At 41.8% G+C, this 24,743-nt stretch overlaps 1 protein-coding gene across 6 annotated transcripts in view; it reads right to left on the bottom strand.

The window, feature by feature from the left end:
- LOC126210625 (collagenase-like) overlaps positions 1-24,743 on the bottom strand; it is a 231,944-nt gene that overhangs the window by 74,562 nt on the left and 132,639 nt on the right. For 2 of the 6 annotated variants that reach the window (XM_049939919.1, XM_049939921.1), the window contains exons 5-6: positions 14,492-14,625; positions 5,601-5,913 (exon numbers count right to left, since the gene is read on the bottom strand). The exons of 1 other annotated variant lie outside the window; for it this stretch is intronic. In XM_049939919.1, the coding sequence (XP_049795876.1) occupies positions 5,743-5,913; positions 14,492-14,625 (305 nt within the window). In that variant the 3' untranslated portion in view covers positions 5,601-5,742. Of the gene's footprint in view, positions 1-5,600; positions 5,914-14,491; positions 14,626-24,743 lie in introns of those variants that run through there. 3 more of the 6 variants (XM_049939923.1, XM_049939924.1, XM_049939922.1) reach the window with 3 other exon arrangements.

Here is a 24,743-nt window from a genome sequence, read left to right as displayed (position 1 = left end):
ATCCCTGCGAAACCCTACACTTCAGCAAGATAATGCACGACCGCATGTTGCAGGCTCTGTACGGGCCTTTCTGGATACAGAAAATGTTCGACTGCTGCCCTGGCCAGCACATTCTCCAGATCTCTCACCAACTGAAAACGTCAGGTCAATGGTGGCCGAGCAACTGGCTCGTCACAATACGCCAGTCACTACTCTTGATGAACTGTGGTATCGTGTTGAAGCTGCATGGGCTGCTGTAACTGTACACGCCATCCAAGCTCTGTTTGACTCAATGCCCAGGCGTATAAAGGCCGGTATTATGCCCAGAGGTTGTTGTCCTGGGTACTGATTTCTCAGGATCTATGCACCCAAATTGCGTGAGAATGCAATCACATGTCAGTTCTAGTATAATGTATTTGTCCAATGAGTACCCGTTTATCATCTGCATTTCTTCTTGGTGTAGCAATCTGAATGGCCAGTAGTGTATAAAGTTATTCTTAGTTTTTTTTCTTCTGTTTTCTATTACAGGAGCAGCAGGTTGCAGAATTTCTAAAAGTATCCATGTACAGTACTGCCTCCCTGCACTTGTGGCTTGACATCTATTGATGCTGATGAGTATTATGCAATAATAAATAATTGTAGCATAAATAAGTGTGTAGCGGCAGCCGCCGAGCCGAGAGCAGCAGCAGCGCTTGTATGATAAACTATAAATTAATTTAGGCTTTGTTTTTTGTTCACGTGCTTTTGCAAAGAGGCGAACCGTACGTGTTTATTTTACTGTGTAGGCCAGTGGTAAGAAAGAAAATCGAAGTTCTAGTTTTTTTCGTATGTCTTGTGAATATCCTCGTGTAGGGCGGCTACGTAGTTTAAATTTTCCTTGTAGAGAAATTCATTTTTGTTTAGTAGCTTGCGGTCTCAGAATACAATGAGAAATCTACACACCAACTCTTAGTGTTACTTTATTCTCCTTTGGTATATTTTCAAACTCAGTAGTGCCATTTGAGATCTTATATCTATTTTACCATCTGAGACCTTGTATCTCTTTTATACACAGTACGATATGGCTAGAGACTGCGCTTGTTGTGAGCGGACACAAGGAGAGTTGGCTGCTGTTCCTAAAGTGCTGCGTTGGCTACCGTCGACAAGCTACTAGCTAATGGTCGAAGCTTGCGGTGACGTCGAGGCGCCAGTGACGAGACCTGCGACACCTTTGGTACCACTGGAATCCCCTGGTGGCCCGGGCTTCCGATACGCGATATCGACCGATTCGCCCTCCCTCCAGAGTGTATGGCAGACAATGGTGGGTTCGTGTGTCACTGGGCGGAAGGCGAAAGAGGGCGAAGGCCGTACGGCTGGCTCCCTACGTCTTAGCAACAGGCACGAGGTGCTTCCCATTCTTGATGATAACTTTGAGCCAGCACGGGATGCCTCTCCTGTTGGGCCAGCTGTCGATTTTACTGCCCAGTCCGGACCAATACAGAGGGTGGGTATGTTAGTCATTGGGAGCTCCAATGTTAGGCGGGCGATGGAGCCCCTCGGGGAGATAGCAGACAAGGCGGGAAAGAATTCTTGTGTGCGTTCGATTCGTTTGCTGGGGGTCTCATCCGTGATGTGGAGGAGGCCCTGCCGGCGTCAATGGGTGCAGGTAGTGCCACATGCGGGCACGAATGACGCATGCCGCTTGGGTTCTGAAGCCACTCACGGCTCCTTTCGGCGGCTGGCTGATTTGGTGAAGGTAACTAGCAACGCACGCGGGGTGCAGGCTAAGCTGCCGTACCCAGGGTTGATCGCGGTCCTGTGGTTTGGATCAGAGTGGAAGGTCTAAACCAGAGGCTCAGACGGCTCTGCGACGGTATCGGATGCGAATTTCCCGACCCCGGCTATCAGGTGCAGAACTGTAGGGTTTCCCTTAATCGGTCAGGCGTGCACTACACGCAGGAAGCGGCTACTAGAGTAGCACTTGCAACCTACGTCCTCAATTATTTGCTTGACGTATTCCAATCTCTGTCTTCCTCTACAGTTTTTGCCCTCTACAGCTCCCTCTAGTACCATGGAAGTCATTCCCTCATGTCTTAACAGATGTCCTATCATCCTGTCCCTTCTCCTTATCAGTGTTTTCCACATATTCCTTTCCTCTCCGATTCTGCGTAGAACCTCCTCATTTCTTACCTTATCAGTCCACCTAATTTTCAACATTCGTCTATAGCACCACATCTCAAATGCTTCGATTCTCTTCTGTTCCGGTTTTCCCACAGTCCATGTTTCACTACCATACAATGCTGTACTCCAGACTTACATCCTCAGAAATTTCTTCCTCAAATTAAAGCCGGTATTTGATATTAGTAGACTTCTCTTGGCCAGAAATGCCTTTTTGCCATAGCGAGTCTGCTTTTGATGTCCTCCTTGCTCCGTCCGTCATTGGTTATTTTACTGCCTAGGTAGCAGAATCCCTTAACTTCATTGTCTTCGTGACCATCAGTCCTGATGTTAAGTTTCTCGCTGTTCTCATTTCTACTACTTCTCATTACCTTCGTCTTTCTCCGATTTACTCTCAAACCATACTGTGCACTCATTAAACTGTTCATTCCGTTCACCAGATCATTTAATTCTTCTTCACTTTCACTGAGGATAGCAATGTCATCAGCGAATCGTATCATTGATATCCTTTCACCTTGTATTTTAATTCCATTCCTGAACCTTTCTTTTATTTCCATCATTGCTTCCTCGGTGTACAGATTGAAGAGTAGGGGCGAAAGGCTACAGCCTTGTCTTACAACCGAATTAATACGAGCACTTCGTTCTTGATCGTTCACTCTTATTATTCCCTCTTGGTTGTTGTACATATTGTATATGACCCGTCTCTCCCTATAGCTTACCCCTGCTTTTTTCAAAATCTCGAACAGTTTGCACCATTTTATATTGTCGAACACTTTTTCCAGGTCGACAAATCCTATGAAAGTCTCTTGATTTTTCTTTATCCTTGCTTCCATTATTAGCCGTAACGTCAGAATTGCCTCTCTCGTCCCTTTACTTTTCCTAAAGCCAAACTGATCGTCACCTAGTGCATTCTCAATTTTCTTTTCCATTCTTCTGTATATTATTCTTGTAAGCAGCTTCGATGCATGAGCTGTTAAGCAGATTGTGCGATAATTCTCGCACTTGTCAGCTCTTGCCGTCTTCGGAATTGTGTGGATGATGCTTTTCCGAAAGTCAGATGGTATGTCGCCAGACTCATATATTCTACACACCAACGTGAATAGTCGTTTTGTTGCCACTTCCCCCAATGATTTTAGAAATTCTGATGAAATGTTATCTATCCCTTCTGCCTTATTTGACCGTAAGTCCTCCAAAGCTCTTTCAAATTCCGATTCTAATACTGGATCCCCTATCTCTTCTAAATCGACTCCTGTTTCTTCTTCTATCACATCAGACAAATCTTCACCCTCATAGAGGCTTTCAATGTATTCTTTCCACCTATCTGCTCTCTCCTGTGCATTTAACAGTGGAATTCTCGTTGCACTCTTAATGTTACCACAGTTGCTTTTAATGTCACCAAAGGTTGTTTTGACGTTCCTGTATGTTGAGTCTGTCCTTCCGACAATCATATCTTTTTCGATGTCTTCACATTTTTCCTGCAGCCATTTCGTCTTAGCTTCCCTGCAATTCCTGTTTATTTCATTCCTCAGCGACTTGTATTTCTGTATTCCTGATTTTCCTGGAACGTGTTTGAACTTCCTCCTTTCATCAATCAACTGAAGTATTTCTTCTGTTACCCACGGTTTCTTCGCAGCTACCTTCTTTGTACCTATGTTTTCCTACCCAACTTCTGTGATGGCCCTTTTTAGATATGTCCATTCCTCTTCAACTGTACTGCCTACTGCGCTATTCCTTATTGCTGTATCTATAGCGTTAGAGAACTTCAAACGTATCTCGTCATTCCTTGGAACGTCCGTATCCCATTTCTTTGCGTATTGATTCTTCCTGACTAATGTCTTGAACATCAGACTACTCTTCATCACTACTATATTGTGATCTGAGTCTATATCTGCTCCTGGGTACGCCTTACAATCCAGTATCTGATTTCGGAATCTCTGTCTGACCATGATGTAATCTAATTGAAATCTTCCCGTATCTCCCGGCCTTTTCCAAGTATACCTCCTCCTCTTGTGATTCTTGAACAGGGTATTCGCTATTACTAGCTGAAACTTGTTACAGAACTCAATTAGTCTTTCTCCTCTTTCATTCCTCGTCCCAAGCCCATATTCTCCTGTAACCGTTTCTTCTACTCCTTCCCCTACAACTGCATTCCAGTCGCCCATGACTATTAGATTTTCATCCCCCTTTACATACTGCATTACCCTTTCAATAGCCTCATACACTTTCTCTATCTGTTCATCTTCAGCTTGCGACGGCGGCATGTGTACCTGAACTATCGTTGTCGGTGTTGGTCTGCTGTCGATTCTGATTAGAACAACCTGGTCACTGAACTGTTCACAGTAACACACCCTCTGCCCTACCTTCCTATTCATAACGAATCCAACACGTGTTATACCATTTTCTGCTGCTGTTGATATTACCCGATACTCATCTGACCAGAAATCCTTGTCTTCCTTCCACTTCACTTCACCGACCCCTACTATATCTAGATTGTGCCTTTACATTTCCCTTTTCAGATTTTCTAGTTTCCCTACCACGTTCAAGCTTCTGATATTCCACGACCCGACTCGTAGAACGTTATCCTTTCGTTGATTATTCAATCTTTTTCTCATGGTAACCTCCCCCTTGGCAGTCCCCTCCCGGAGATCCGAATGGGGGACTATTCTGGAATCTTTTGCCAATGGAGAGATCATCATGATACTTCTTCAATTACAGGCCACATGTCCTGTGGATACACGTTACGTGTCTTTAATGCAGTGGTTTCCATTGCCTTCTGCATCCTCATGTCGTTGATCATTGCTGATTCTTCCGCCTTTATGGGCAATTTCCCACCCCTAGGACAAGAGAGTGCCCTGAACCTCTATCCGCTCCTCCGCCCTCTTTGACAAGACCGTTCGCAAAATGAGGCTGACTTCTTATGCCGGAAGTCTTCGGCCGCCAATGCTATTTATCAAAATTTAGGCAGTGGCGGGGATCGAACCTGGGACCGAAGACGTTTTGATTATGAATCAAAGACGCTACCCCTAGACCACGGGTACATGCTTTCTTCCCAGGTACAGTGTCCGTAACAACACTGCGGTCGCCACATCGAGGCACTGTTGTAAAGCATCAATACTGTTGTATATTGCAGAATGCTGTGTTCTTTTATGTTCTGGAATAATCTAAACATGTACTATTCAAGAGTTAACCCAAAAAAATGTGCTTCAGTGGAATACGGATGGTTCGTTACGTTTCCTTTCGAATTATTACCATGCAGAGGCGGATGAATTAACCAGCTGAACTGAACCGTCGTGTAACGGAAATGGTACGTTTCCGGAAATGAGATCCTATTCAAAATAATATGTACTCATTCCCCTGTGCAAGCCCCAGAAGTTTGTAACAGGAACTTGCAAACACCCTTTACGCTATATAAACATTGAGGAAGATAGAGGCCGGAGACCATGTGCTTTGGGAATAACTAGATATTCACTCATGATTTTCTTTATTTCAGTTAATATTCTTATACAGTGCGATTACTAGAATTGTGATAGAAACAGAAGTAAATTAGGAGAAAATGCAGTTGAAATGGCGCCAGAACAGAACGACATCGCAGGCAACACCGGCTCCTCACTGAACGTTGGTTGCAGTGATGGTGGCGATCCAGTCGAGAGCGGAGGTGACCCTGACGAAGCCAGCAGGCACCCCTGTTACGCAGCCGTCGGTCGGAAGGAAGCCGGCCACTCCGATCTGCTTGTAACCTCCTTCAGTCTCCAGAACCAGGGGAGTACCGAGGTCCGCCTGCAACGTAGACAGTTATTTCCTTACAGATATCTATTACACTTCTGCTGCAAATATTCAAAAAATCTTACGAACGATAATACGCCCTGACCTATATAAAGCACTATTCAAGAACTGCGTGTTCACCAATGACATAAGTTGTTGTTGTTGTGGTCTTCAGTCCTGAGACTGATTTGATGCAGCTCTCCATGCTACTCCATCCTGTGCAAGCCTCTTCATCTCCCAGTACCTACTGCAACCTACATCCTTCTGAATATGCTTAGTGTATTCATCTCTTGGTCTCCCTCTACGATTTTTACCCTCCACACTGCCCTCCAGTACTAAATTGGTGATACCTTGATGCCTCAGAACATGTCCTACCAACCGATCCCTTCTTCTAGTCAAGTTGTGCCACAAACTCCTCTTCTCCCCAATTCTATTCAATACCTCCTCATTAGTTATGTGACCTACCCATTTAATCTTCAGCATTCTTCTGTAGCACCACATTTCGAACGCTTCTATTCTCTTCTTGTCTGAACTATTTATTGTCCATGTTTCACTTCCATACATGGCTACACTCCGTTGAAATACTTTCAGAAACAACTTCCTGACACTTAAATCAATACTCGATGTTAACAAATTTCTCTTCTTCAGAAACACTTTCCTTGCCATTGCCAGTCTACATTTCATATCCTCTCTATTTCGACCATCATCAGTTATTTTGCTCCCCAAATAGCAAAACGCCTTTAATACTTTAAGTGTCTCATTTCCTAATCTAATTCCCTCAGCATCACCCAACTTAAATCGACTACATTCCATTATCCTCGTTTTGCTTTTGTTGATGTTCATCTTATACCCTCCTTTCAAGACACTGTCCATTCCGTTCAACTGCTCTTCCAAGTCCTTTGCTGTCTCTGACAGAATTACAATGTCATCGGCGAACCTCAAAGTTTTTATTTCTTCTCCATGGATTTTAATATCTACTCCGAACTTTTCATTCGTTTCCTTTACTGCTTGCTCAATATACAGATTGAATAGCATCGGGCAGAGGCTACAAACCTGTCTCACTCCCTTCCCAACCACTGCTTCCCTTTCATGTCCCTCGACTCTTTTAACTGCCATCTGCTTTCTGTACAAATTGTAAATAGCCTTTCGCTCCCTGTATTTTACCCCTGCCACCTTCAGAATTTGAGAGTATTCCAGTCAACATTGTCAAAAGTTTCTCTAAGTCTACAAATGCTAGAAACATAGGTTTGCCTTTCCTTAATCTTTCTTCTAAGATAAGTCGTAGGGTCAGTATTGCCTCACGTGTTCCAACATTTCTACGGAATTCAAACTGATCTTCCCCGAGGTCGGCTTCTATCAGTTTTTCCATTCGTCTGTAAAGAATTCGCGTTAGTATTTTGCAGCTGTGACTTATTAAACTGATAGTTCGGTAATTTTCACATCTGTCAACACCTGCTTTCTTTGGGATTGAAATTATTATATTCCTCTTGAGGTCTGAGGGAATTTCGCCTGTCTCATACATCTTGCTCACCAGATGGTAGAGTTTTGTAAGGACTGGCTCTCCCAAGGCTGTCAGTAGTTCTAATGGAATGTTGTCTATTCTCGGGGCTTTGTTTCCACTTAGGTCTTTCAGTGCTATGTGAAACTCTTCACGCAGTATCATATCTCCCATTTCATCTTCATCTACCTCCTCTTCCATTTCCATAATATTGTCCTCGAGAACATCGACCCTGTATAGACCCTCTATATACTCCTTCGACATAAGCATGCTAATGAAAGGCACAAACACGTCAATACAGAGACAGCCAGAGGAGTTATGTAGCAGGCTTACAACTGCTTCCCGACAGACAACTTTGCCTTCTTACGAAAATCCGTATTGTGAGACTGCAGGTACCGTAAATAAAAATCAATGTGTGCACACATCAAGGAGAACCATCTGCAGCGTACCGTGGCATCGAGATGGTAACAAACTGAGGTAGCACTCCAAGTGGACTTGTTAACCAAGAAGCTCGTTTATTGTGCTCTGCACTTTCAAATCTCTCTCTGAGGTCATATGCATACGAGATTGGTAACACACACTCCGTATGTTCACTCAGTTCTGACCCAGTGCATAGTTATTGGAGCGTCATGCTGCTATGATAAACAAACATGCTTTTACAAATATGTCAGTAAGATTTACGAAAAGCTGATGAACGAAAATCTTAGAGAAATATCTTAGAGGACTTTAAAACTTAAGAGCCAGTGCATATATCCCCTACTCATACTTGATGTTATTAGCAAGGGCGAGAAGGAAAGGAAATGATCGTTTGGCATTTTGGCTGAGAGGTCACATCCGGGGACCTATAGCTGCCCGGTTGCAAGTCATATTTGGGGCAACACCACATGGGGTGACTTGGGTGTCGGTGATGATGAGGACAACACAACACCCAGTTAATGGGCGGAGAAAATCTCCTACTCAGATGGGAATCGAATCCAAGTGCGCTGCATAGTAGGCAAACACGTTACTACTCAGCTAAGCAGGTGGACAGCAAAAAAGAAATTCACAACAGAAACGCACCTGTAGCAGTCTCATTGGAGAACTCCTGACAATGTAAGCTTCTCTTACCTCTGTCGATATCTGCTAGCATATTCTGATTCCAGTCCAGTCTTGGTCAAGCTATTACTTGGGGCATTAAGCCAAAGTGTGAAACCATACCAGTTGCCTTACGGAATCCCCAAAACACATGCGTTCCAAGCTAAAAGTATCTGAATAAAAATGCGAGCATCAGTACAGTCAACTTGAATTACATTTTGCTGATGCTGAATGTCTTGCGAAACTACACACTGGAAAATAATGAATCTTGTCCACCAATGCAAAGTTATATTTCAGTGAAAACAATGAAAGCAATCAGACCTTCGTGAATTCAAAAACGTAAACTTGTAGCGACTCCTCTGTATTGTCCAGCAAGTTTGTGCCAGTGCACATAAATACACACATCAAAAAAAGTTTTGCATCACTTCGAGTCCGAGAGTTCCGGAACATGTACAGAAAATTGGAATAGAGGTCAACATAAACATCATTTCCGCCCTTTTTATTGCTCATGAAGACCACGCATTGCATGTTGTACCGCCATACAGCGAGACCTTCAGAGGTGGTGGTCCAAATTTCTGTCCACACCGGTGCCTCTAATACCCGGTAGCACGTCCTCTTCCATTGATGCATGCCTCTATTCGTCGTGACATACTATCCATAAGTTCATCAAGGCACCGTTCATCCAGATTGTCCCACTCCTCAACGGCGATTCGGCGTTGTCCATAAACAGCCTTTTTCAATCTTTCACAGTCATGTTCGATAGGATTCATGTCTGGAAAACATGCTGGCAACTCTAGTCAACCGATGTCGTTATCCTGAAGGAAGTCATTCACAAGATGTGCACGATGGGAACGCAAATTGTCGTTCATGAAGACGATTGCCTCGCCAATATGTTGCCGATATGGTAGCACTATCGGTCAGAGGATGGCATTCACATATCGTTCGGCCGTTACGGCGCCTTCCATGACCACTAGCGGCGTACGTCGGCCCCAATAATGCCACCCCAAAACAGCAGGCAACCTCCACCTTCCTGTACTTGCTGGACAATGTGTGTAAGGCGTTCAGTCTGACCGGTCGCCTCCAAACACGTCTCCGACGATAGTCTGGTTGAAGGCATATGCGACACTCATCGGTGAGGAGAACGTGATGCCAGTCCTGAGCGGTCCATTCGACGTGTTGCTGGGCACAACTGTACCGCGCTGCATGGTGTCGTGGTTGCAAAGATGGTCCTCGCCATGGACGTCAGGAGTGAAGTTGCGCATCATGCCTTTGCGCACAGTTTGAGTCGTAACACAACGTCCTGTAGCTGCACGAAAAGCATTATTCAACATGGTGGCATTGCTGTCAGGGTTCCTCCGAGCCATAATCCGTAGGCAATGGTCATCCACTCCAGTAGTAGCCAATGGGCGGCCTGAGCGAGGCATGCCGTCGACAATTCCTGTATTTCTATATTTCCTCCATGTACGAACAACACCACTTTGGTTCCCTCCTAGACCCCTAGACACTTCTCTTATTGAGAACCCTTCCTGGCACTAAGTAACAATGAGGACGCGATCAAACAGCGGTATTGACCATCTAGGCATGGTTGAACTACCGACAATACGAGCCGTGTACCTCCTCCCTGGTGGAATGACTGGAACTTACAGTCTGTTGGGCCCCTCCATCTAATAGGCGCTGTTCATGCATGGTTGTTTACATATTTGGGCGACTTTAGTGAAATCTCTGAACAGTCAGACGGACTGTGTCTGTGATACAAAACCCACAGTCGACGTCTATTTTCAGGAGTTCTGGGAGCCGGGGTGATGCATAACGCTTTTTGATGTGTGTAGTCACTGTTACCTGAAGCTTCGCTCACATGTCAGTACCTTTATAACGGTGAATGATGATTACTAAGTCATCTACTAAACGTACAATAACGTCAGCTGCCCTCATGTGTCTGCCGGTTTTGTTAAGAGCTGCCTGTGATGTGCGCCCCACGCTACCCTCTCTCAAGTTCTTCCAATGCACGGTGCGCCAACGTGCACAGAATCGCTGCTAAGCAGCCCGTACAGAGACGGATGTACACTACTGGCTATTAAGATTGCTACACCAAGAACAAAAGCAGATGATAAACGGGTATCCATTGGACAAATACATTATGCTATAACTGACATTTGATTACATTTTCACGCAATTTGGGTGCATAGATCCCGAGAAATCAGTACCCAGAACAACCAACTCTGGCCGTAATAACGGCCTTGATACGCCTGGGCATTGAGTCAAACAAAGCTTGGATGGCGTGAACAGGTACAGCTGCCCATGCAGCTTCAACACGATACCACAGTTCATCAAGAGTAGTGACTGGCGTATTGTGACGAGCCAGGTGATCGGCCACCATTGACCGGACGTTTTCAATTGGTGAGAGATCTGGAGAATGTGCTGGCCAGGGCAGCACTCAAACATTTTCTGTATCCAGAAAGGCCGGTCAGGACCTGCAACAAACGGTCATGCATTATCCTCCTCAAATGTAGGGTTTCGCAGGGATCGATTCAAGGGTAGAGCCACGGGTCGTGACACATCTGAAATGTAACGCCCACTGTTCAAAGTGCCGTCAATGCGAACAAGAGGTGACCGAGACGTGTAACCAATGGCACCCCATACCATCACTCCGGGTGATACGCCAGTATGGCGATGACGAATACACACTTCCAATGTGCGTTTACCGCGATGTTGTCAAACACGGATACGACCATCATGATGCTGTAAACAGAACCTGGATTCATCCGAAAAAATGACGTTTTGCCATTCGTGCACCCAGGTTTGTCGTTGAGTACACCATCGCAGGCGCTCCTGTCTGTGATGCAGCGTAAAGGGTAACCGCAGCCATGGTCTACGAGCTGATGCTTCATGCGTCGAACTGTTCGTGCCGATGGTTGTTGTCTTGCAAACGTCTCCATCTGTTGACTCAGGGATCGGGACGTCCCTGGACGATCCGTTACAGCCATGCGGATAAGATGCCTGTCATCTCGACTGCTAGTTATACGAGGCCGTTGGGATCCAGCACGGCGTTCCATATTACCATTCTGAACCCACCGATTCCATATTCTGCCAGCATTTATTGGATCTCAACCAACGCGAGCAGCAATGTCGCGATACGATAAACAGCAATCGCGAAAGGCTACAATCCGACATTTATAAAAGTCGGAAACGTGATGGTACGCATTTCTCCTCCTTACACGAGACATCACAACAACGTTTCACCAGACATCGCCAGTCAACTGGTGTTTTGTGTATGAGAAATCGGTTGGAAACTTTCCTCGTGTCAGTACGTTGTAGGTGTCGCCACCGGCGTCAACCTTGTGTGAATGCTCTGAAAAGCTAATCATTTGCATATCACAGCATCTTCTTCCTGTGGTTTAAATTTCGCGTCTGTAGCATGGCATCTTCGTGGTGTAGCAATTTTAATGACTAGTAGTGTACTTATTGGTGAATAATCACTCGACTTCATAGTATGAAACTTCCTCACAACACCGGCTTCAACTTGTACTCCGTCCGATCGCCATCTTTACCTACCAACACTTGGAGGTCTCGGAACCAACCTATTCGCGTTCCTGCTCATTATGTACTGAAACAGAGACGCAACGATTCGACAAGGTTCCCACTGCTGGTAGTGAGACGCGAAATTGAAGAGTCACCCATCCACCAGTGTCAGCCCAGTTTGCAGGTGAATATAAGTTTAATTTACTGTTTTGTTTATGTATTTTTTTAATATTTGTAATGGCTATGAATTATCTAAAGTTTTGTATTTATTTTTTATGTTTCATGTACGGAGAGGGCGGCGCAACGAACGGAGACAGCATCTTCACTGCCGGGACCAGAGAGAAAATTGCTGGCCACTATACGTCGCGGGTCGACAGCCAAAGAGCAACAGAAGATCCTGAAACCGTGTTTTAGCGTCGTGCTTCTAAAAATTGAAAAAAAAACGAGTTTGTAATGTTTGTACAACAATGACGTCATAGAAAGTTTAATCATGTTGTAAATGTTCAGTTCTGTCTTGTCAAGGCTCAGGTTCACGTCTATGTGTAGGAATATAATAAACTAGTGGATGCCACTAAAGTTTAGATACGTGTTCCGAGAATTTATTTATGAAGAATTATGTTACGTGATTTATTTGACAAGATTATTAATTTTTGACAACGTTCATTGCGAGTTTTAGTCTTGAAAGTCTATTCAATGTGGTTCTAATATCTATTAAAGCAGATAACTTGCAGTAATATAATTTCTGAGGAGAAACAAACGACATCTAAATTTAAATAGTTTGCGCAGATCAATTGGACTGAGTGACGTAATTCTGCGCATACGACTCAAATGATGTTTTACAGTTTCGTTCAAGAACCATTCAGAGACAATTTAAAAAGAGTTTAAATAATTTTGAAGTGTGTTGTAACTGACGTAGGTGACATGCACATGGTCATATGTCCAAAGAAAATCATTTATACAAAACTTACGTCGTTACACTACACTTCATAGTATGAAACTTCCTCACAACACCGGCTTCAACTTGTACTGCGTCCGATCGCCATCTTTACCTACCAACACTTGCAGGTCTCGGAACCAATCTATTCAAAATGGTTCAAATGGCTCTGAGCACTATGGGACTTAACATCTGTGGTCATCAGTCCCCTAGAACTTAGAACTACTTAAACCGAACTAAACTAAGGACATCGCAAACATCCATGCCCGAGGCAGGATTCGAACCTGATACCGTAGCAGTCGCGCGACCAACCTATTCGCGTTCCTGCTCATTATGTACTGAAACAGAGACGCAACGATTCGACAAGGTTCCCACTGCTGGTAAATTTGCCTAGTGTACCAGAGGTTCCAGAATATCAGATTCTCTGGCTAGTGCATGCTAGCCAAAGAATGCGACTGTACAACAAATGGTTTGTTAAGTCGTGTGAGTGATCTCTGGTAGTCAGCCAGTCACAGTCGACCCAGGTGCCACACTGGTGCCTTCCCAGCTGCTGCTCAGAAACTCTGCTGCCTCAGACGCCCCACGACACGAGTCCCACGGTGTCGAATCACCCTGCAGCACTCCAGCGAAAAGTCTGTAAGTACTGACATCGAGATAAGTGCTCCTGAGGTAACGACTAACGCAGTGGGCGTATTGCTGCTCTCTTTATAGAGTGTGCAGTGTGATGGAAATATGTTAATTACATTAGACAAACCCTTTATGGGAATGGAATTACTGTATTACCATCAGTTTATGTTCCTCAGACTGATGAACCTACTATTTTTATCTCTTACTGACCACAAATGCCAAATTCGGGTATACTTTTTTTTATAATTAACATTTATTAGTTTCGCAACGTTTAGTTCTACATAATTCTGTCACCACCTATATTGCTTGCCGGTGTTCAAATGGCTCTGAGCGCTATGGGACATAACATCTGAGGTCATCAGTCCCCGCCTGCCGGTGTGGTTATCAACGAAACTACCAATCTGCCTACAGAAGAAATCCAGTTCATGTCCCTCCAACTTCTGAGACACTGATATCTGCTGACGGTAACTTATTAATAAAAAAAGAATAACTCGGGACGCTGGCCGGCCGTTGTGGCCGAGCTGTTCTAGGCGCTTTAGTCCGGAACCGCGCTGCTGCTACGGTCGCAGGTTCGAATCCTTCCTCGGGCATAGATGTGTGTGATATCCTTAGGTTAGTTAGGTTTAAGAAGTCTAGCGGGCTGATGACCACATGTGTTAAGTCACATAGTGCTCAGAGCCATTTTAACCATTTTTTGGAACTCGGGAGACTAACTGTCACTCATAACTATATTACACATGTCGATAGGCTATCAATGCAGGGAGACTGCGTGACTTAACTAATAACATCGAAGAAATAAATTGATACCATATTAATTAATTATAGGTATACATTGTAACAAGAATTTACGTTTTCCCAACTAATACAGAATTTGTAAAGTCACACAGCAGTTCGTTTTCTAGAAGTAAGTGGTTGTGTGATGAACAACACTCTATACTCACCCAGCATATGCCAGTGTACGTGTTCGCAGCGCACATAATATTGTCAGTAATGGCACCTTCTTCGTGGAGCTCCGAGCATACTGAGTTGGGAACAACCGTCACCTGACTCCATAGAAGAACTTCTGTCTCTCCCGCTGTAACCAAAAGAATTAAATCACGTTAATTTCGTGGCTCTTTACCAATGTGAACATTTAGTTACTGAACTCCTTACTAGTAATACAACATAAGTAAATAATATCATTTCTAAGGTTTCGCAATATAAGGACCCCTGAGTAGCTAAGTACTAAAATCATGCTAGTAATTTTTGCTACAGTTAGTGCATGCTATCAGATTACATTGTGAACTTCATTTGCATAAATTTTTCATTACAATAGAGACTGTATCAGTTTCCATGTCACGAACAAATCATATGTTTATCTGTATAGTTACACACTGGCTATTGTCAGATGAATGAACATTTCTCAGCAAGCAACAAATTAAAAACGATTATTAGATACATACTTATTAGTTTTCAGCAAATGACGTAATACAGGTGAGACTTACCGAAATTGAACAAAGAAACTGTGGTGTAAATTTGCTTCGTCACTGTGATAAAATAAGCTGCCAAAACGAGCAACTGGAGATTAAGTGGAAGTTGTCTTTCGTGATTCTTGACACCTCTTGTTATTTCGAATGAATTATTGTCACTGTTCTATGTCCTCTTTGCGTGACTACATAGAGCATTCTTGAAGAATATTAAAGTAAACATTTTTTTGCTATATTGTGTTTGTTAGTATGATCCTTTCTAAAATTCAAGATGAATTATTTCTAATAAATTTTATTAGCAATTATATATGACAAAGAAGGTGTAGCTATATTTCTCTAACTCTTTTTGCTGCAAGCTTCAATATCGTAGTAAACGAACACTTATTTTTACCATCAGTATCCATTTTGAACACACTTTCAGTCATTGCAATGATTTACGTAAATGCATATTACCAAAGGACACTAGCGAGATATAAATCTAAAATACAGTGAAACAATGAATTCTTTCGGCGACTAACAATGATATAAAATGCGAAAATTGCTGTAGCATTTCGTTAAGAAGTTCAAAGCAGTATTTATGAGAAAGGGATCCTTTATATCCGTATTTCTTTCATAACCAGCCGTACCGCCCTTTTTAAAAGCGCTTTCTTTGACTGGCTGTGTAGAATCCCGCGCAAATTTTTCTAGAACCTTCTGTGACATTTCGTTGTTCGGAGAGAGCCTAAGAGCAAAGGCTACCCCCACCTCTTCGGCAGCCCTGGTTGACTCAGTCGCCAACGCTTTTTAACAGGCCTTAGGGATTGGCCTTTTACCGCCCCTCCTTTAGGACCTAACCCGGGACTGTGAGTCCAGGGGAGCTGATGAAAATTTGCTCATAGGCACTAGGAGACGGGCAACTAATGAATACGTGCGTTTCTGGTGAAATGTCGTGATAGCTATGAAGTCGGTTGGATATTATATAAGTTAGATCACGTACAAACTTATTGGTATCAGTAGCTTCAGGTGTAGGGAGTTATTCACTCTACTCAGTCATGTTACATATAAAGATTAATTTCTTCCAAGTGGAACTTACAATGTTTAATTAATGCTCGTGATTGCTAGGAAAGTGATGAACAGTTTTGTAGGAGTTCTTTCTCGTAATCCTCAGATGCAGGTATTTGACTGTAGTACCCATTCAGTCTGGTTTAAAATCGTTACTGTTCAAGTTCTATGCCAATTAAAAGTGTCCCGTATCCTTTCCCTCAAAGAGTTTTGGTACATATCCCAGAAACTGTAGTAAATAATGGACAGTGAATACAAATAAATAGTTTGTCGCTGCATCGTATTGCTGTTGGCAACACTAACTTTTGTAATGTTTTGCAGGTATGCTTCTTGTTTCCAGATGGAAATACCATGCATCTGGTATACATTGTATTCTGTTCTTGGTGACTGACCGTTTCCTCCACAGATGGCAACACAGTCATTATTTGAGGAGAAATGTAACAAAGGAGCGGCGTGAATTTTACTCACAGTTGGGCATTAAATTCCACAATGTTCTTACATGTTTATATGATTTTTATCAATTAAAGGAATAATATAGTGTCACTGGCATATAGTAGGAATAGAAAGCAAAGTAGAGTTTAATAATTTCCCTGTAAGTAAGTTTCTTTTTCAATAAAATTATTTATATCCATTTGGTACCATCATGCATTCAGTCATGGCATTGCTTTGCATGTGAATAGTTATTTGGTGCTCCTCACTCATGGATTTTGTCCGATTTCAATAGTTTTATGCAGTTTCCGTTATCAAATAACTTGACATGAGTACTGAAAAGGTTTATTTTATGGATAATGATGGGCAGTTAAAAGAGTTAACGTAGGAAATTTGGTTCTCAATATCAGTTCCGATTGAGTGTGAATATGAAAGTGGCGATGAAGATGAAATCTGCGACAGTGGCAATAAATTCGTGAAATCCAGTGTGAAAACGTTAATCTTACTGTTACTGTAGTGAAAGCCAAATAAACCAAATACATATGGCTATAAATTATTTTTACTGTATGGTATCTGGATATGCCTACAAAATGGTAATGTATACAGGACATGAATGTGAAGGAGACAAGAATGATGCAGGTCATGATCTTGGAGCCAGCAGCTATGTGCTTGTTAGGTTATGCAAGAATGTGCTCGAGAATGTAAATTATAAAGTTTACTTTGATAATTATTTTAAGGGAAGTGGCATTTTACGTTTAAGGATAGTGAGAAGAAATAGAGTTCACAATTAGAAACTATCAGATGACAAGCCCCCCAATAAAGAACAAAGAGGTGCAATACTTGAGTAGTTGGAAATTATTAAGGAACAGAAATATCAGATGTACTTTAGACAGATAATATGATAGTCATGTTGTTATATAGTTTTGTAGATGTGACTTTGTAAGCAAAGTAAAGACTTATGCCAGAAGTAGGAAGGAACACGTTTTTGTACCTTGTACAAAGATTTTAGAAATTTTTAATAAGTGTCTCTTCTGGACAATCACATTCATAGATACAGAATCATAATGCGCATTAAGAAGAGAAACTTCAGACTGTTTTACCACCTTGTTGATACAGCTGTAGTCAACAACTGGATTCTGTATTGCAGAATTAACAGCATCCATATTCCAGTGCCTACAGCAAAGGAGCTCCAATTAGCAAATTTTAGAACTGGATTGGATGAAACTTTGCTCAAAATTGGTTTCAGTACGACGCTAAAGTTATATGAGTGAATCACACAAGTCCACACCACCCAAGCAAGAAGTCAGATTCTAACACGTTGGACACTGGCCCGTTCATTTAGATAAAAAAAAAACAGAGGTGCAAAAATGAAAATTGCAAAGATATACCATTGTTGAATGCAAAATGTAAGATGGAACTGTGCTTTAAAAGAATATTATCTGTTTCACTGTAGAGTGATAGTAGTATCTTCAGCTTTATTGCAAACGAATATGTGGCTTTAGAAGTTACTGCAGATCAGTAATACGAAATTTAAGTTCATAACTATCTCACAAAATGGTTGCTACATAAACAGTGTTTGTTCGAAGATTCTCTTGTTTGATGCACTCTTGAAAAAGTGTTGTTTGTTGAACTGTGAGTTATATCTGAATGCAAGTAGTTGCCAAAAGCCAACAAGAAATAAATAATGAATTTCAGACGGTTGAATGAGCGATATATTTTTACTTGTCACTAGTAAACCATTGCAACCACTTTTTTCAGGGTGTAGAGCTAGCATCCCAAATGTGTTACTTAGGCATTTCATGTCACTTTACATTAGATCAATTAGTAAATGTAGGTCCTAGATGTATTACTTTAACAGTATCTTGGACCATCCTTGCTCGTTAACTGAACAATTTATGCACTTTTGTGTTACACTGTGTGTCGTTTTGGAGGGACTCTGTCAGTTTCTCTCTTGTGTCAAAATTCCCGGGAGTGCAGGTTATCATGACTTTACTAAGTACTAAATTGGGGCTTCTGGGTAGCAGAATTTTCCATCGTGTTGTAAAAGTCATGATCTCTGCGACACACTCGCATACCAGAACTTGATCTGGGTTGTGTAGTGGAGAAGGCGACATGGCAGAGATTCACACATTTCTCAGCGTTCTCCAGTTGTTAGGGTAGGAATGAGCTGAACCCTCTTTGAAACTAACAGCCGCAGGGCTCTTGGACCAGAATGGAGCACGTCTGTGCTGACTGTTAGGGAAGAAACATACTGCAGACGGCAGAACGACACGCTCCCAGACCCGACCCAAACTTCCATACGTCGTCAACCATGAATCTACAAACTGCACTCGTACATCCATTATGTGTATTCCCGTACAGTGGGGACACGGTAATTGAAAGTCGATTGCATGCATGCATGCTCGGAGGAATATTGCATCGCAATTCTGAATAGCATAGGCACTGCAACGTCGTGTTTATCCGCCGACTCATGGCAAGCGACTTTCAATTGTTCAGGCCCTTAGAAGCCAAAGAAGCCAAAGGGTCTAAGTGACAAATTTTTAATTTTGGAGATGGGTTTGGATTTCAATAGTTAAGGCACACACAAATCTGCGTGACCATTAGATACAAGTAACAAGCAGTCTGCAACTGATGTCTAGAGGCTGAAAACAAAACCGCTAAGGCAACCTCAAATTCCCTTTGGAAGTCAAAGGGTACACATGAACTTGTTTCTCTCGGCTACCAAGTGACCGCAAACAGCTTGTCCTGGCTGAGTCTTTAACAGAAGATATTAAATTTAAAATTATTTTATTCATTCTTCGTGATTTGTTGTTATTATTTTATTTCCTACACAATTCGTTAATGTTGTAGCTGTTTTTAAGCTATAAAAAATAAGTACACATATGTGGAATATTTGTGAGCTCTATAAAGAGTTTTGTGCACCACCTATTAAGAGTTACTATAGGTTCAATATGACCTTCAATCTGGGTTTCCACACACCTTGCGACGTGTGACAGACTGCAGAATTTGATAGTTCATGGAGACCCAAAAATATTCAGACACTGACTCTTCAAAAAGGAGGCACAAACAGCTAGAGAAAAAAAAAAGACAGGGAGAAAGAACATTCAAATTATGAGAGTTCGCAAATAGCAATATGTTTTGATGTACAGAAGACACTCCCTACAACGGTGTTTTATTGCACCACAGCGTATTCTCCAGCACAGCTATGGACTTACAATTATGTGTATACGATTTAGGCTCTGGAGTTGCTACAAAATACAAATATTTTGTAGCAACTGCTCATTGATGCAAAGAAATTGCTTCAAGTTTTCTACGCTATGTAAGTAGATTGCCTAAGTTAGTTAAACACATGACAGCTATTAGTGACAACGCTGGGGATCAAAATAAAATTAAATACATTGTAAAGTTCTGGCATTGCTTTACCCAGAATACGCACACAGAAACTCTAGATCACAGATTCATGATTTCTGGTCTTTCCTATACGGAATGCGACCAAGATTTTGGAATTATTGAGAAGTGTGCCAGGGAAACTCCTTGGATTTTTGTACCTCATGAGTGGACATTACTCATTTCCACGGCCAGTAGGCTATTAAGGTAATCCACATGACTGACAATGATTTAATCACACTAAGTGAAATTAATAATCATCTCAAGGACTCAGTGAAAGGCTTGAGGAAAACGGAGTGGTTGAGTTTTCAAAAGAAGTCGCCGTTCACCTTCTTCTACAAAGAATCTCTCAACGAGGAGCTGGAAGATTTTCAAAATTTTAATAACCAGAAATCACGTCGCTGCGGCAGAAATATGAGTCTCTTCCCTGCTTTACAAATAAATAATAAAACCCGTAAGTTAAAACATCTGAAGTACAGAGATCTACAGACTCTACTTCCCTTAGTGCCACCATAACATCATGAATTTTACCAGGCACTTCCACACCATGAGGCTGCAAGCAGACTGAAGCCAGTTAATCAGAACATGAAGAAATTGGTTCTTTTTCAGAAAATGAACATTACAGGACGTTGGGAACAGACTTTGAGCCGAATGGAAAAATTCGTAGAGAGAGAACACAGCTTAACTGCTGTAAGCACATTCAACTGGATGTGGATCGCAGTAGTTACACAGCGACGGACAGGCTGAACCTATTTTCAACAGCTGTGGTGGCAGACCAGCCTACGGACTAGAGACGACCACATCATCGCTGCTTTCACCATGCGAAATCAGCTCGATCACATTTCTTGAAGTAGTGATACCAAGCTAACAAAATTGCCACTGTTTATAACTGTTCTCTATTACCTAAAGTCTGAATCTGATTTTCAGCCAAAAGTGAAGTTGTTAAAAGTGACATTTCAACCCTGACTGATTTTTGTAGGCTCTGCTGAATTTAATAACACACGCTTTGGATGGAAATGGAAGTTAACGTCAAGTTCTCGAAGACATCACACGTGTACCTGTAGATGTTTCTTTTCCTACACTACTGGCCATTAAAACTGCTACACCACGAAGATGACGTCCTACAGACGCGAAATTTAACCGACAGGAAGAAGATGCTGTGATATGCAAAGAATTAGCTTTTCACACCTACAACGTGCTGACATGAGGAAACTTTCCAACCGATTTGCTAACTATGCCTATCAGTAGTTAGTGCCTTCAGTACTTTGAATCTTTTATTTAGCTGGCAATAGTGGCGCTCGCTGTATTGCAGTAGCTTGAGTAGCGAAGATTTTTGTGAGGTAAGTGATTTGTGAAAGGTATAGTTTAATGTTAGTAGGGCCATTCTTTTGTAGAGATTTTTTGAAAGTCAGATTGCGTTGCGCTAAAAATTCTGTGTGTCAGTTTAAGCACAGTCGCATATAATTTTTCAATAGGGGACGTTTCATATATCGACCCTTAGCCGAGGATACCTCACTGGAATCTTCTGATTTATTTCTTGTAGTTTGTGTAATTAGTGTAGCTTTTGTTTATTGCTAGCGCGTAATTATAGAGAGAATTTCCATTGTAGTTGTAGTTTTTCATTGTTGTACAGTAAAACAGGTCTGGCATGCATGTAGATTTGCACCAAGTATTTCGCAGCTGCAATTAACTAGATATTATTTTCAGTGTTATGTTAATGTGTTCTCTTATTTTTGCTCTTCAAATTGTGTTTTTCTGTGTTGTCGTGTGAAATACTGTGACAATAATGGCGTGTGAAAAACGTAATACTAGGCTCCAAAGTAAACTGAGAAATGACAGTGAAAACGAAAGCAGTGTGTTAGCGCCACCGAGTAATGAATTAACTGATGTTCAGAGTAGTAATTTGGTAATTGTGCATAGGGAAATGGAGTGGGCGGCAAACAATGGCGTAGACAGTGAAACAATTAGTGAGCAGGGAAGCATTATCGATCGGTCGGTCGGCAACAGCTCGCCTCAGGAATCCGAAATGACAGGACACAATTTCGCAAATACTGTAGATTCAGGTTTTGGGTCATCACCGTTTTCTCAAATAAGTCAAGACACATTTTCTGCTTGTCAAAATGTGAATGTTGCCGGTGCAAATGCACTGCCGAAAAGCGTAGAGAAACAGATTCCAGACACTAATACATTATTATTGCAATTAATGCAACAAATGGAACAAAATCAGAGACAAATGGGACAAAATCTTAAAAAGTTAGACACAATGGAACAAAATCTTAAAAAGTTAGACACAATGGAACAAAATCTTCAAAAGTTAGACACAATGGAACAACATCAGAGTCAAACACAGCAACAATTAGACGCAATGGAACAAAAGCTTCAAAAGTTAGACTCAGTGGAACATAAGCTTGAACAAACACGTGAAGATTTAACTACTGAGTTACATAACATCGAATCGAAATGTCAAAAAGTCAGTAATGACGTAAAAACACAAATTTGTGAGCATTTTCAACCTATTTTTTCGCGGCATGAAAATGCATTACAGAATCACGAAGCAGCTATAAAAGAACTGCAAACCATTGTTCATGAAAATCACGACACCTTGCAAGCTAAAATTGACTCAGTTGCATCTACCGATTCGGTTACGCAACTTGCAAAAACTCAGGAAAATTTAAAGGACACAGTAAATACTCTGAAACTTGGTTAAGAAAAACACACTGAGGAAATAAGTACACTATCGGAGAAAGTAGCCGAACTTTCGGATCAGTTCGCTAACTTATCTACAAAGGTACGTAGATGATGATCTCAATGACACAAGACCGGTAGTCTTTAATGACACAGAAGAGTGCGAACAAATTAGGAAATTAAAAAAAAATCAGAATCAAATAAATACGCAACACCAAAGTGAAATCCGGGAAGTACAAGATCAGCTGACACAGGTAATACAAGAGTTACGTATTTCAGAGGACACTCGCGCCCCAATACGGGAAGAGGGACATAGAAATACGGAAAAGCCACAAAATAATAACACAGGGCATTTCGGAAACTATGAAAGAAATTGGCAAGGTGCACCGAATTTTGAAATGGAACCGCCGAAACGACGTAACAATGACCGATATGCTATTCGCCGACACAATGATTTTGACTATAAGCTGTTCATTACTACACGTAAATTCAAAACGTTTAAGAATTCTGCCAACGACATTCATCCACAAGCGTGGCTCCATCAATTCTCTCATTGTTTTCCTCCCAACTGGTCATTGGAGCACAGGTTAGAATTTATGTGTGGCTATTTAGAGAATGAACCAGCTGTAAGAATGCGATCGGTCATTCACGATTGCCACAGTGAAGGAGAATTTTACCATGCCTTCCTCTCAGCATATTGGTCTCAAGCTACACAAGACCGAGTAAAACATAGCATCATGATGATGAAACACTTTGAACAATCTGAATTCTCCAGTCTTGTCAAATATTTTGAAGACATGTTGCACAAGAATCAGTACCTGTCAAACCCATACAGCCCCTCAGAACTCATCCACATTTGCTTAATCAAATTACCTGAACATTTACGACATACTATTTTAGCAGGACGTTGCAAAGAAGACATTGAGGCTTTTCAGGGACTGTTACAAGAACTGGAAATTGACACTTACAATCGGGGAACGCGGAAACAGGAGCACAACAATTACAGGTCACATCTGTCACAATTCCGCGATGAAAGAAATAATAACTGGACACGACAAGGCTATTCTCACAACACATATCGTGACCAAAACAGACACCACCCGTATGACAACCGTTGGCAGAGTAGTAATAATTACAGGGAAAGATCACCTCTCAGCAGTAGTGACTATCACAGAGACAATCAGAGAAACAGACAATTTGGGAACCAAAATAATTATTATCAAGGGAGACAGAATAACTTTAGACGCAACGGTCCAGCGCGCAGTTACGATTCAGGGAGAAATTCTCCACCACGTGACCGACAAGAAAGAAACTATGGCATCTACGGACATGACGACAGACGATATGATCGTAACGACAGACCTGAATTGCATCAGAACTGGCGGGATTTAAACAGGGCAGGGCCTTCTCGGCAAGGTGAATTTGTAGAAGTTAGGTCTCCTAATCCCAATAACGGCGCGCGCCAACAAAGAGACAGACAATGACTCGCACAGCAGGCAGCCGCGTGCGCCCGCTGGCTCCGAGAAAAGTAATGTAAGACGCTAGCCTTGAGAAAAATTTTAGCATTCTTTACCGATGTATACAACATGATAATTGCTTTGAAGTTGAAACTCTGCGTACTAGGACGAGTAAAGGTTTACACCACATTTCACATGTAAAACCGTTTATTGAAAGATAATCTGCTTTTAACTTTGTCTTTTCCATAAAACTTTTCACTTCACATTTCTAGTATGCTTTGTCAGACTTAAGAAACTGTTAACATGCAACAATGTTTGAAGTTAAATATCCAGTCTAGAACCTAGGGAACATTTTTAAACAGAAATTACGAATGCATTGTTATAGTGAACAGACGACACAGTGTTGTATTTGTACATTCTTGCTTGTTAGTTTCACGATTACGTAACGACTATCAGGCTTACATACTTAGGACACATACTGGTACTGCTAATGAGATTTTAATGCAACATTTTGGTTTACTTGAAAATACATTCTGGATTTAAAGTACTTTCTGTGAGATACGAGACGACACAGTGGTTACTTTATGTGACAACTACACGGTTTTATCATGACGCTACTAGTGAGTGACAATTTACAATGTTGCTTTTGCGGTGTATCTGTTTTATATCTGCACAGTTTTTCTGAATTCTTCTGGAAAGTAAAACAGGTTTTAGTAGTAACTTTTGTA

The sequence above is a fragment of the Schistocerca nitens genome, chromosome 10 (genome assembly GCF_023898315.1).
Source record: "Schistocerca nitens isolate TAMUIC-IGC-003100 chromosome 10, iqSchNite1.1, whole genome shotgun sequence".
Lineage (NCBI taxonomy): Eukaryota > Metazoa > Arthropoda > Insecta > Orthoptera > Acrididae > Schistocerca > Schistocerca nitens.
This window is presented reverse-complemented; position numbering and strand designations above follow the sequence as displayed.